We start from the raw sequence: 13,880 nt of genomic DNA, 5'->3' as shown, positions 1-13,880 counted from the left end.
TCCATAGAAAGCAGCTTCCTATGCTCCTAAGGAGAATCAGCTCCTTTAAAGCTGGTAGAGAGAAACTGAGCTGTGGGGTGGGGGAAATAGTGGCAGCAGGAGAGAGGAATCGAGATTGACAGGAGCTGCCTCTGCTACTGTTGCTGTTTTATTTCTTATTGATCTAGTTCAGAGGTTCCCAACCTGTGGCACCTCCAGATGTTTCTGGACTACAGCAACCATCACCCCTAGCTACAATTTATATTTCAGCAACCTCTGGAATGCCACAGGTTGGGAACCCCAATGTTATTTTTTTAAATGTACCCTCTGACTGTACTTTGAGAAATTCAAGGCAGCTTACAAAATGAAAACTTAAACCAACACTATATGAAACTGTATAAAACAAAGAGCAAATCGCTGGATAATCAGCAAAAGATGGACCGTCAGAAAAATGAGGAAAGGCCAGCCAATGAAACACCCCCAGAGAGCGGGTCTAATCTGTTGGAGGAGGGAAGAGAGAGATCTAATCTGATCAGATTAAAGAGGTCTAATTCATTGGGGGAGGGAATTCAACAATATGGGGGCAGCCACAAAGAAGGCCTTGCTTTGTGTGACACCTGGATGAGCCTTGTCAGCAAAAGTGCATACAAGAAAGTCCTACTGAATGTTCTCACAGGGTGGGGACAGGAATTACCAGATTCCAAGCCAGAAGAGAACCTCATTCAGGAGGAGGAGGAAGACCATACCCCTAACAAGACCTCTGGCCCCAACAAAAAACCCCTAGGTCCATCAGACCCTGAGCAACCATTATAGTCCGCTTCGCAAAGGAGGCCTGGATCCCTTAGCAGGGGTGTGCAAACAGGTTTGAATTCGAACTGGCTTGACATCAAACATGCCCAGTTTGAGAGTTTGACGTTGAGCTGGCCTTGAACTGAACCTGCCCCTGTTCGGCTTGATCTCAAGCCGAACTCCCCCAGCCAGTTCGGGGGTTCTACCTTTAATTTTTTTTTAAACTGAAACTTAGCACCTCTGGGGGTGCTGCCATGGCCAAGGGGAGGGGTGTGTTTGTGTGTGTGCATGTGCCGTGGCCATGGGGAGGTGTGTGCAATTTTGCTCCCAAATGGGGCGGCACAGCCTGTTTGTGAGCTAAACTACGTCCCTGCATCTGACGTCATACGCAAGGGGCATGGCTGAGGCATGAGGTGCAGCCCCTGAAGGGCGGTGGCCCGGGTTCTTTGAACCTATTCACACAATGGTGGCTCCGCCCCTGCTGGCACCTCTAGGTCTGTCTGGGAAAGACTCCTCCTGACTGAAACCCTGGAGAAGTTGCTGCCAGTCAGTGTAGACAATACTGAGCTAGATCGGCCCAGGGTCTGACTCAGTAGAAGGCGGCAGCTTCCTGTGTTACAGGGCGGAGCTCCAGCTCCAGAGGCAGAGCACATGCTTGGCTGCTCGGGGCCTCCCTCCCAATGAGCCATGGCATGTAGTTATCATAGTGAATGAGCCTACTCTCATTTGGGAGGGAGGAGGAGAGGAGACCAGCTCAGGAGCCCGCTGTGGATCAGGGCCATCCTGAGATCCAGCAAGGGCCAGCGGAGCTCCTGGATACTATATGATGCCTCCTTTCAATGTGGTGATTCTTTTATATTTAGTAGGGGGAGAGCAGCTGGCCTTCTCCAACCCCAGCACAGCATCCCTCTAGTGGCTGTTGCTGGTATGTGCCTTATGCTTAAGAACATAAGAACAGCCCTGCTGGATCAGGCCCAAGGCCCATCTAGTCCAGCATCCTCTTTCGCACAGTGGCCCACCAGATGCTTCTGGAAGCCACAGGCAGGAGTTGAGGGCATGCCCTCTCTCCTGCTGCTACTCCCCTGCAACTGGTTCTCAGAGCCATCCTGCCTTTGAGACTGGAGGTGGCCCACAGCCCTCCGACTAGTAGCCATTGATGGACCTCTCCTCCATGAAGTTATCCAAACCCCTCTTAAAGCCATCCAGGTTGTTGGCTGTCACCACGTCCTGTGGTAGAGAGTTCCACAAGTGGATCACGTGTTGTGTGAAAAAGTACTTCCGTTTGTTGGTCCTAGACCTCCTGGCAATCAATTTCATGGAGTGACCCCTGGTTCTAATGTTTTGTGAGAGGGAGAAGAATTTCTCTCTCTCCACTTTCTCCAAATCGTGCATGATTTTATAGACCTCTATCATGTCTCCCCTCAGTCATCTTTTTTCTAAACTAAAAAGCCCCAGGTGTTGTAGTCTTGCCTCATAAAGGTGCTCTAGGCCCCTGATCAAGAGCCAGTGTGGTATAGTGGTTAGAGTGCTGGAATAGGACCAGGGAGACCCGAATTAAAATCTCCATTCAGCCATAAAACTAGCTGGGTGACTCTGGGCCAGTCACTTCTCTCTCAGCCGAACCTACTTCACAGGGTTGTTGTGAAAGAGAAACTCAAGTATGTAGTACACCGCTCTGGGCTCCTTGGAGGAAGAGCGGGATATAAATGTAAAAATCATCATCATCATCATCTTGGTTGCCTTCTTCTGCACCTTTTCTAGTTCTACAATGTCCTTTTTAAGATGTGGTGACCAGAATTGTACGCAGTACTTCAAGTGTGGTCGCACCATAGTTTTGTATAAGGACATTATAATATTAGCCATTTTATTTTCAATCCCCTTCCTAATGATCCCTAGCATGGAATTTGCCTTTTTAACAGCTGCCGCACATTGAGTCGACACTTTCAACGAGCTGTCCACCATGACCCCAAGAACCCTCTCCTGGTCAGTCAGTCACAGCTCGGATCCCATCAGCATATACTTGAAGTTGGGTTTTTTTGCCCCAATGTACATCACTTTACACTTGCTAACATTGAACTGCATTTGCCATTTTGTCGCCCACTCACCCAGTTTGGAGAGATCCTTTTGGAGCTGCTCACAATCCGTTTTGGATTTCACTACCTGGAAGAATTTGGTATCATCTGCAAATTTGGCCACCTCGCTACTTACCCCTGCTTCTAGATCATTTATGAATAAATTAAAAAGCACCAGTCCCAGTACAGATCCCTGGGGGACCCCACTTCTTACTTTCCTCCATTGTGAAAACTTTCCATTTATACCTACCCTCTGTTTACTGCCTTTCAACCAGTTAGCAATCCACACATGTACTTGTCCCCTTATCCCATGACCGCTAAGTTTCCTCAGGAGTCTTTGATGAGGAACTTTGTCAAAAGCTTTTTGGAAGTCCAGGTATACTATGTCAACTGGATCACCTTAATCCACACACTCGTTGACACCCTCAAAGAAGTCCAAAAGGTTGGTGAGGCAAGATTTACCTTTGCGGAAGCCATGCTGGCTCACTCTCAGCAGGGCCTGTTCTTCTAGGTGCTTTACAATTTTATCCTTGAGGATGCTTTCCATCAATTTGCCTGGAACGGACGTTAGGCTAACCGGCCTGTAATTTCCCGGATCGCCCCTGGATCCCTTTTTGAAAATCGGTGTTACATTTGCTACTCTCCAGTCCTCTGGTACAGAGCCCGATTTCAGGGATAAGTTAAATATTTTAGCAAGGAGGTCGGCAATTTCACATTTGAGTTCTTTAGGACTCTTGGATGGATGCAATCCGGCCCTGGTGATTTGTCAGCTTTCAGTTTTTCCAGACAGTTTAGTACATTATCTCTTGTCACTTTCAGTTTTTCCAGACAGTTTAGTACATTATCTCTTGTCACTTCTATCTGACTCAGCTCTCTAGCCTCCATCCCTAAAAAGCCTGGTTCAGGAACACGTATATGCTCAGTATCCTCTGCCATGAAGACGGACGCAAAGAACTCATTTAGCTTCTCTGCAACCTCCATATCCTCCTTAATAATCCCTTTCACTCCCTCATTGTCTAATGGCCCAACTGCCTCCCTGGCAGGTTTCCTGCTTCTGATGTACTTAAAGATGTTTTTATTATTCCTCTTGATGCTTTTTGCTAAATGTTCCTCAAACTCTCTTCTCGCCTCCCTTATTGTCACCTTGCATTTCTTTTGCCAGAGTTTGTGTTCCTTTCTGTTCTCTTCTGTTCGCTTCTTTTCAGACGGTGAGCCCTTTGGGGACAGGGGACCATCTTATTTATGTATTGTTTATTTTTTGATGTAAACTGCTTTGAGAACTTTGGTTGAAGAGCGGTATATAAATATTCTGCGTTGTCGTCATAGTAGCTAGTCTTTGCTGAGTCAGCGGCCCCTTACCTGGGCTGCTGCCTTGCTGGACGGGGGCGGGGAGGTTTACGTGGAAGGAGGTGATCCTTCCTGTTTGCTGGTCTGCACATTTACACACTCACCCTCTTTCTGGGCCCTGTTGAAGTGGGATTGACTGGTATTCTCAAGCCCAAGGGCCCACTAAAATGTGGCTCCAGCCCTATGAGAATCTACACAGTGACAAAGCCTCTCAATCAACTTACTGATGTACGAGTAAATCTTTCGAGCTGCCACCACGAGGATAAACATGTTGATTTTCCAATAGAGTACTGAGGCTGAAAAAGGAGGGAAAAACACAACATGACGGAAGGAAATCCCAAAACCAGGGGTGTAGCTATAATTGAGCAAATGGATTCAAAGAACCCGGGGGCCCCAGCTCCTGGGGGCCTCCCAGCCCCACCCCTTCCTTTTTTCATCATCATCTCCCTCACTCTGGGGGGCCTCTGGAGTGAGGGGTGAACACGGGCCCCCTCTCCCCTAGGTACTCCCCTGCCCCAAACAATCTGTTCCATGTGTCTGAAGGGGCATCCATGGAGATATTCACAACAGAAACCCCAGAGGGATGGAGGCTCTACTCAAAGTGAGGCACTCAGCCACCCACTCCCACCATTGCCCCTTGAAGCACATAAGTCGAGGGAGAAGGTCAGAGCCTCTGCCCCATTCAGACATTATGTAGTTGGAGTGTACAGATGTCTGTACTCTTATACATGTGTTTATGTGAATCACTGCACCTGTCTTCACTCTAGAAGTGAACCTGGGTACAGGTCCCTCAAATGCAAAGGATATTAAGTGTGCTGCTGTACCCGTGTTCTACATAATGTGTGAATAACGGTACTTGGGTACAGTTTTGTACCTGGGTGCACTTTACACTCATTCTACGAGTGTTCAATGTAATGGCTGAGGATGGCTAGAAAGACCCTGTAACGGAGCCAGAAAATTTGAGCAGGGCAGGGAGAATCACTCCTTGTATGGAGAGAGGAAACACACCCTTTGCCCCACCCCACCCATGCCCCATGGAAGCAAAGAGCATTGACAACAACCACCAGCGCACTTGCACGAGGACCACAGCCCAGAGCTTTGAGTTTCTGAAGAAGATACCCTTTCTTCACCTGCCAGGTTCCCTCAAGCCCCTCCTCTGCCACCAACTGCATCCCCCCTCCCTGTCTTAGACACTTCACTGCAGAGTCCATCCCATCTTTGCCCCCAAGGCCCCACAGAGCTCACCAGCTAGGAACCAAGCTTCATTCGTGCTGAATGGAGCCATGGTGGGTCTCAACACTGGAGTCTGTGAAGCTGTAGCCTGGGTGGGCAGTTCTTCTTTGAGCAAAAACTGCACATACCAGCCCCATACCAACCAAATGTTCTATTGTAGCACACAGGAGATATATATCAATATCTCAAAAAGCACACACACACACACACACACACACACACACACCTTTTTGTTAGCACTATTCAGCCTCGTTTTTGTCTCTGGGATCACTCCAACCTTGCTATGCCCCGATGCCACAGGTCTGGCCATTTCTTGATGTGAAGCAATTGTGTGCCCTTCAGAATATGCCCCCCGAATACTCAGCAGCAAACAAGATCTCTTCAGCTGCCAAGTTCCAGTGGAGGAAAGTTTTCACAAAGTATAACACTTGAACTGCAATCTGCTTTACAAGATCAGACCACAGAGGGCGGCAAGAGACACCCTGGCCTGCATCTAAACAGACAGACACACAGATCTCCTTATACTCACCCAAACAACTCCCGCAATTGCTAAAGACAAGCAAGATTAGGCTGAGGAGGAAGATGGCTAGCAAGTATATGTGAGAGCTCTCCGACTCTTCTTTCCACAGCTGGAAACAAGAAGGTTTCTCCTTTGGGGAGCCTGTTCTAGGATTGGCAGCACTAGTATCTGCCATTCTCAGATGCATTCAGCTGTCAGCTACCCGAAAGATAGATTGTGCCCAGCCAAAACAGCGACAAATAACAAGAGAAAGAGAAAGTGAAAACAGCTTGAAACAGGATGGATTATTAACCAGCTGGTTTGTGAGTACTGTACTGGGGAAAGGGTGAGATGATTACTGGAATCCAGCATGGATTTGCCAAGAAAAAGTTGTGATGAATGTTCCCTCTAATATTTTCATCTGAATGCGGAATGAGTTTTGTTCTGGACAGTAATATCAAGGCAGTGTGTGTGCACGTGCATTCAGAGTGGGGCCTTTCAGATTCAGCCTGAGAGGGATCTAAAATTGACCGAGTGGACATTAAAAAAAAGTGTGTGCGCGCGGACATGCGCACGCTTTAGAGGGAGCCCTGAAAGATTTGCATCAAGTTATATCTTTACAGCTCCTCTAAACAATATATTTCGCTGCCCTATTTCTTTTTCAGCTAAGATTGCTGCCTCCAATATTCAAAGCAGATCTGTTCTGCTCAGTGGCATAGGGAGGCTCCTGGTTGCCTGGAGGCAACATTGTTTGGGGGGCTCCCTCATGTGTGCCCCAGCACTGAAGCCATGCCCCCTATGTCAAAACCCCACCCACCATGCTTCCCCCTCTATTTACCCTTGGTGGTAGCGGGCGGGAGGGTGAGCTTCTCGGCCGGCCGGCGGAGAAGCCTGCCTGCCGCCGCCGCCACCATGGGTAAATAGATGGAAAATGGCGGTGGGCAGGGCTGCGGCATGGGGTGGGGTGGCGGCATGGGGGCGGGGCCCTTGTGGGCTCCTTGACCCTCCAGACCCAGGGACATTTGCACCCCTTATCCAATGGATGCCACGCCGATGGTTCTGCTCCAAAATATAGGTAACTCCCCTCCCAACCCATTTCTTCTTTTGCTGTTGAGCTTCGAGTCCTGTTCACTTTGTTAAACATTAGATTTAATTGCATTTCCCATAAATCAACCATTGTACACCAGCACTGGGCCAACAGCTGAATCAAATTAATTATTTTTTACAGGCTAGGACCCGTCTTTATACCATCCCCACCAGGCACTAAGGAAGTACAAGTTTGTTGCTAACAAACTCACAAGAGAATTTTAAATTAGAGTGCATAAGAGCAGCAGCTATGCTCTTTGTTAATGGAAAAAAATTCCTTAGCATTAGGCAACAAAGCAAACATTCTATCTATCCACCCTATCCAGGCTGTTCATGAACCTCTTTTTCAAAAAAAAACCCCCAAAAGCCCAGGACTGGCTGTACCTAATAAGGAAGATACTCCAAGACACTGAAAAATGACCATACAGCATTCTGGGAGTAATCCACAATCTCTTCTACCAGGAATGGGGGGACCCTAAAATGCACTATTCCCAATATCTCCCCAGAATTGGTTCTCATATTCATTCACACCCTTAGCTAGGGCAAATTAACCAGGAGAGAAGTCCTCTGAGATGCACAGATGCACACAATGTAATTTCCCTCTCCATGAAATGCTGTGAAATATTATTATGGCTTTTTCCATGGCAACCCCCCCCCACAAAAACAACAACCCAGACTTCATATGTGTATGTACACCCACCCACCAGATTCTTACAGGAAATGTGTGTGTGCATACACACATGAGCATACCATTAATAAGACAAAGGAAGACCAATGTCGCCTGGCCCACAGCCTCTGAGGGGCCCCCAAGGGGGCCTCCCAAGGGATCGTCACCCAGAGGCCCCCACTCCAAGAAGCTCCAAGTCCGAGCAGCCTGCCCCTGCTCACTGCCGTGCTGCTCAGCATGGGCGTTACCATGATCAGGCAGGGGGAGACAGTTGTCTCTGGGCCCCACTGCCTGAAGGGGCCCCCCAGAGACATGTCACATGACTCCCTATTGCTTGCCCACCCACCCAGCCCCAAGGCCCCTCACTCAGACAGTCCCCCTTGCCCTGTTCGCCCTCTCTCCTGCTTGCCCTCCTGGCTGGCAAACTAAGCAGCCCGCTGTCAGCAATCCGGCCACCCAGAAGGGAAGTCCAGGAAGATAGTCCGCAATACAAACTGGGCTGCAGAAACAAAACACGGCTCAGAATAGTTCTTTATATCAGGCTCGGGCTGCAAGCTGTCGACACGAGGGTTGACAAATGTTGTCTTCTAGCAGCTAACAGAAAGCTGCTGACGGACTTTTTAGTCCAAGCTGATAACTCTCAGCTGGCAGGGATTCAAGGCTTATCAGCCCTCTGCAAGAGGCTTTACTCCTCCTGATAGTTTCCAACTGTGTTCTTTGCCTTGTGACAAGGCGTTGCTGTGGAGTCAGTGGGGGTTGCCTGCACAGCTCATCTTCTAGTCTGTCCGGCGCTGTCTCTGCTGCCTCAGACTGCTGTGCCTGCTCTGAAACATCAGCCGGACCTTTCTCAGCCATCTCTTGGGAACTGACAGCCGGGCTCTGCCCCACAGGCATCCCTGCATTGGCTGAAAGGCTGTCAGCTTCCCCTTCCTCCTCGCTATCTGAGATCGAGGGTGTGACACTTGCAAGCTGCTAGAGCTCCTTCTCTCTCTGCCTCTCAGCTGATCGGTGGGTGAGCGGGGCTTCCAGAGAAGCCTCCATGCAGGCCTCCCTGAAGCCTGAACTCGAGTGCCAGCAGGCAGCGAGGAAGGAAGGAAGGAAGGAGGCAGGCAGGCAGGCAGGCAGGCAGGCAGAGTGGCCCAGTGCTGGCTGCCCTTACCCATCACAGTTCTCTTCAGACCCTCTGCCCAGGCCAGCCAGCCCAGCCTTTGCCAGTAATGGAGATAGAATGTGAATTCCTTTTTGTGGTGAATGCCCCCCACCGCCCACCATATATAGGGATCTGCTTGTTTGCTGTAGGGCTTTGATATGGGGGGAGAGACTGAGAAGACTCTGTATATTTAATTTGAAACAGATTGGAAAATCTGCTGGCTTAAAAAAAAACCCAACTATCTAAAAGGTCCTATAAGTGGCTTGTTTCATGGCAGCAAATTACAAAAACTTCTGTTCAAGTTGTTTTGCAACCCAGAAGATTCTCACTTATTGTAAGGAAGAGATAGCACCTCCCTGCCACTAACCCCCCCCACACACACACGCCTGACTTGAAATATATAATGAAGCGCCAAGAACCACATCCTGTTTTGTTGTTCGAACTGGTTACTCCCAGCATCTGTGACAATAATGCAACAAATCTGAGAAATCATCTTGCAGGGGGAAGCGATAAGATTCTCGTATGATAGCAGATATCTTCCACTTAAGGACCACACTGACTACCAATAAGTTTCCGGGCAAAATACAAAGTGCTGGTTATAACCTATAAAGCCCTAAACAACTTAGGCCCAGGGTACTTAAAAGACTGTCTTCTTTCCCATGAGCCCACTGGCCACTGAGATCATCTGGAGAAGTTCCTCTGGTAGCTGCTCAGGGGTGGGCCTTGTCTGCTGCTGTGGAGAATCCAGAATGCACTCTCTGCTTAAACAAGAGCCCCGCCATCTCTGACAACTTTTTAAAAGTCCCTAAAGACTCATTTTTCCACCCAAGCCTTTTAACTTGACTGTGGTTTTGAATTCTTTTAAAGTTTTCGTTTTAATTTGGTTTGTTGTTGTAAACCGCCCAAAGATTGAAGTTTGGGATTGTCTACAAATTAGATAGATAGATAGATAAATAATGGGAGGGACTAGTGTGAGAGTGCAAGGTGACTCATCTTCTGCCTTTCACAGCCAGAGGTGTCTGAATACTCACTGTAAAAAGATAATAGCTCTATAGTAGGTGGAATGTTTTTGAGATGCTGGAATGGAAAAGCTGAGTAAAGAGCACCCAAGGATGCAGGGTTTTCTATCTGGGATCTTGATGTAACCTCAACCTGTTGCTGCTTGTAGGAGTGTGCTGCTATTTCAATTGCATCTAATAATGTGCATATTTGTAAGTAAGTCAAATATTTAAAAGGTAAAGTGTGCTGTCGAGTCAATTTCGACTCCTGGTGCCCACTGAGCCCTGTGATTGTCTTTGGTAGAATACAGGAAGGGTTTACCATTGCCTCCTCCCACAGAATGTGAGATGATACCTTTCAGCATCTTCCTATATCACGGCTGCTGGATATAGTACCAATGGGGATTCGAACCAGCAACCTTCTGCTTGGTAGTCAAGCATTTTCTCCACTGCGCCACTTATTACAGACACCATAATCCTCCAAAAATCTTTCTGCCAGAGGAAGCCATAAAGAACCCAAGTAGCACCGCAGCCCTGGAACCTCTTACCACTTGGAAAAGTGGAGAGCGTGCCATGCACAGAGCACAACCATACATTTGTTTGTACATGTATATCCTGCTCTTCCATTAAGGAGCCCAGACTGGTGTTCATGGTTATGTTCACCCTCACAACAGGCCTGTGAGGTAGGTCAAGCTGAGAGATAAGTGAATGGCCCACAGTCACAATGCAAATTTCATGGCTCAACCAAGATCTGAACTTGGATGTCCCCACAACTTTCCAACACTCTACATTCCCAAGACTGTAGATTTCTAAGTCTCATACCATGGAGAGACTTGGGCTTCTTCCGTGAGGATATTATACTCTTACATCAGGCTTTTCCAGACACTGATATATTCCAACATCAGCACAAATTACCACAGAAAATAAAATGGAAAATTCACATTACAAATAACAACTTGTAATATTTTGCAACATTCTTCTCCGTAGTGTGGATTTCTCATTTTATTTTCCCTGGGAATTTGTATTGAAGTTGGAATCGGTGTCTGGAAAAGCCCAGAGTCATAAGAACAGCCCTGCTGGATCAGGCCTATCTAGTCCAGCAACCTGTTTCACACAGTGGCCCACCAGATGCCCCTGGGAAATGCACAGGCAAAAGCTGAGGGCATGCCCTCTCTTCTGCTGTTGCTCCCCTGCCACTGGTATTTAGAGGCATCTTGCCTCCAAGGCTGGAGGATTATGTTACTGTAAACCGCCCTAAGCCATTTTGGAAGGGTGGTATAAAAATCCAATCCAATCAATCAATCAATCAATGGCAGGTGCATTTCTTTTCCAGCGACAGGCTTTCCCCCCCCCCTTTTCTTTTTCTGTCTTCCTCAGCATTATCTGAGCTAGTTAGGGTTACCAATCAACCAGTCATCATACAGCCAGGCTGATTTATTTATTACATAAGGGTGTGTACTCCATTCTTAAGTATGCGAAAGGGTCCCCAAGGAAACTTACAATAAACTCAAACGTAAGGCATCATTTTACTTCTAGGCCAGTGTCTGGGATTTGTGTATTGAGTTACCCCAAAGCCAAACAGCTGGGCTGATTGCCACAATGTTAGGAGCAAAACTATGAGGTACTGTGCCTAAAAGGTGGGGGTAAAAATCTAATCAACAAATATGGATCTTTAAATAAGTGTCACCAGCAGCACTTTCAAATATTGTGCATACTTGAATAGAGGCAGCCATAGAACATAACACACCTGGGTTCAGTTCACAGATTTCAACCCTACCTGCCTAATGCATCCTTTGCCATGCTGCTGCTAGCTGTGAGGCCTGCAAGGCTGCTTCATAACCACCTAGGTCCTCTGAGATTGCTCCATAACCATCACCCCTCCCCACCACAGGCTCTACTGAACCAAGAGAGGAAGACAAGAAGATGGACCCGTGAGGGCAGAGCTGTGAGGCTTGTTTTCACACCTGTGGCCTTCCACAGCTCCTCCACGCCATGAGACAGAACCCAAACACAAGCTCAGACCACCATGTCTACCTGGAGGGGGCGGGGTCTGGATTTTAGCTCCGCCCCTGGTGAGCCTCAGCTCTTTGGGGCTCCGTCTCCTCACTCCACCCAAACTCCAGAAGTTGTACATGATGGCCACTGTAAAGTGGAAACCCTGTCGACCAGACCCTGCTTCTCAGCGTGGAATCACTTGGGAGGCCTCCTTCGATGCACTTTATATCGTTTTATTTTTTTCAAGTTATTCTTACATTTGTTTTCTGCCTTTCATCAATACAAAGTGGCTCACAACATGAGTTAAAATACAAAACAAATTCACAGAAAATAAGTAAAACATACTTTTAAAAACATCTTATTAAGACAATCGAAGCATTCTGAACATAAAAAGCGCCTTGCTGGATCTGGCCCAAGGCCCATCTAGTTCAGCATCCTGTATCCCCACAGCAGCTGACCAGTTGCCTCTGGGAAGCCCACAAACAGGAAATGAAGGCAAATACCCCTCTCCTGTCTTTGCTTCCTTGCAGCTTGTATTCAAAGCCATACTGAGCCAGAGATAAGCATTTAACTATCAATAGTATCTATTGATCAACACATCCTTAATTAATTTGTCTAATCTCCATTTAAAGTAATCTGGGCTGGTAGCATCACCACACAATCCCAATAAATATGTGCTGTGTGAAGAAGCAGCTTCCTTCTGTGCCTCCTAAATCTCCTGCTAAGTAGTTTCACTGGTTTTAGTGTTAACGAGAGAAAAACTGTTCTCTATCCATTTTCTTTACACTGTGTGTTGTTTTATACAGTACGCCTCAATCAGGGTTCCCTCTAACAGGGATTCCCAGATGTTGACTACAATCCCCAGAATCCCCAGCCAAAGGCCAGTTCAGCTGAGAATGTTGGGAGTTGTAGTCAACAACATCTGGGAATACCTTTTAGAGGGAATCAAATCCCTCCTTAGTCACCTTTCCTCCCTAAACTAAAAACCCTCACACATTAGCAACTTCCCTCATAAAGAAGGTGCCCCAACCCGCCCAAATCATTTTGGTTGCCCTTTTCCACACCAATTCCAGTTCTACAAGAGACTTTTTGAGCTTGATTTGAGCCTGTTTCAGGCATTCTGCTATATGAGTGTAAAGATGCCTCTACACTCATACACGTGTTTGTGTGAATGACTGTACCCGTGTTCATATTAAAAGTGAACCTGGAAACAGAGCCTTCAGATGCAGGGTACAGATAGGAAGTGTACTTCTGTACCTGCATTCAGCATAACATGTGAATGACTGTAATCTGTGTACGGATCTGTACCTGGGTACACTGTACACTCGTACGAGCACTGAACACAAGGTGTAAATGGGCTTTTGGTTAGGTCTTAATTGGCCTCTTTTCATGGTTAAAGATTGTTAAAATAGGATAAAGAGGGAGGATTTCCCCATCTCGTCCTCATTGTCAGTGCATCCATATTGCTAACACACCAATGCTAACCCTGGTTAGCCATTGTGAATTACAAGGTGAACACAGGAAGCTGCCATATACTGAATCAGACCATAGGTCATCTAGCTCAGTATTGTCTACACAGACTGGCAGCAGCTTCTCCAGAGTGGCAGGCAGTAGTCTCTCTCAGCCCTCTGTTGGAGATGCCAGAACTTGGAACCTTCTGCTCTTCCCAGAGTGGCTCCATCCCCTAAGGGGAATATCTTACAGTGCTCACACATCAAGTCTCCCATTCAAATGCAACCAGGGTGGACCCTGCTTAGCTATAGGGACAAGTCATGCTTGCTACCACAAGACCAGCTCTCCTCCTAGAGAGGGCTAGATGATGTGGGCTACTTAAGACTGAGTAGAACTTGGTGACAAGAGCCACACTTCAACCCAAATAACTTCCTTGAAAATGTGGACAAGAGACTGCACTTTTAATTTTAATTGAGCTCCTGCAGTTTTAATTTTTTTTTAATTATTCTTTTCCCTGCACTGCCTAGTTTGGCTTTTAAAAGGGCGGTCAAGACACATTTGTTCACCCAGGCTTTTAATTATATATTGTTTTAATTGTGTTTTAATAGTTTTA

The 13,880-nt window shown here is 47.2% G+C and overlaps 1 protein-coding gene across 4 annotated transcripts in view; it reads right to left on the bottom strand.

The window, feature by feature from the left end:
* Nucleotides 1-13,880, bottom strand: part of LOC128347548 (uncharacterized) — a 42,784-nt gene that overhangs the window by 23,918 nt on the left and 4,986 nt on the right. For 2 of the 4 annotated variants that reach the window (XM_053302500.1, XM_053302501.1), the window contains exon 2: nt 4,412-4,483. In XM_053302500.1, the coding sequence (XP_053158475.1) occupies nt 4,412-4,457 (46 nt within the window). In that variant the 5' untranslated portion in view covers nt 4,458-4,483. Of the gene's footprint in view, nt 1-4,411; nt 4,484-5,646; nt 5,711-5,949; nt 6,144-13,880 lie in introns of those variants that run through there. The other 2 variants (XM_053302499.1, XM_053302502.1) reach the window with 2 other exon arrangements.

Source organism: Hemicordylus capensis, chromosome 2 (assembly GCF_027244095.1).
Source record: "Hemicordylus capensis ecotype Gifberg chromosome 2, rHemCap1.1.pri, whole genome shotgun sequence".
NCBI classification, from domain to species: Eukaryota; Metazoa; Chordata; class Lepidosauria; order Squamata; family Cordylidae; genus Hemicordylus; species Hemicordylus capensis.
Note: the sequence above shows the minus strand (reverse complement) of the source record. Positions and strands in the feature narration are given on the sequence as shown.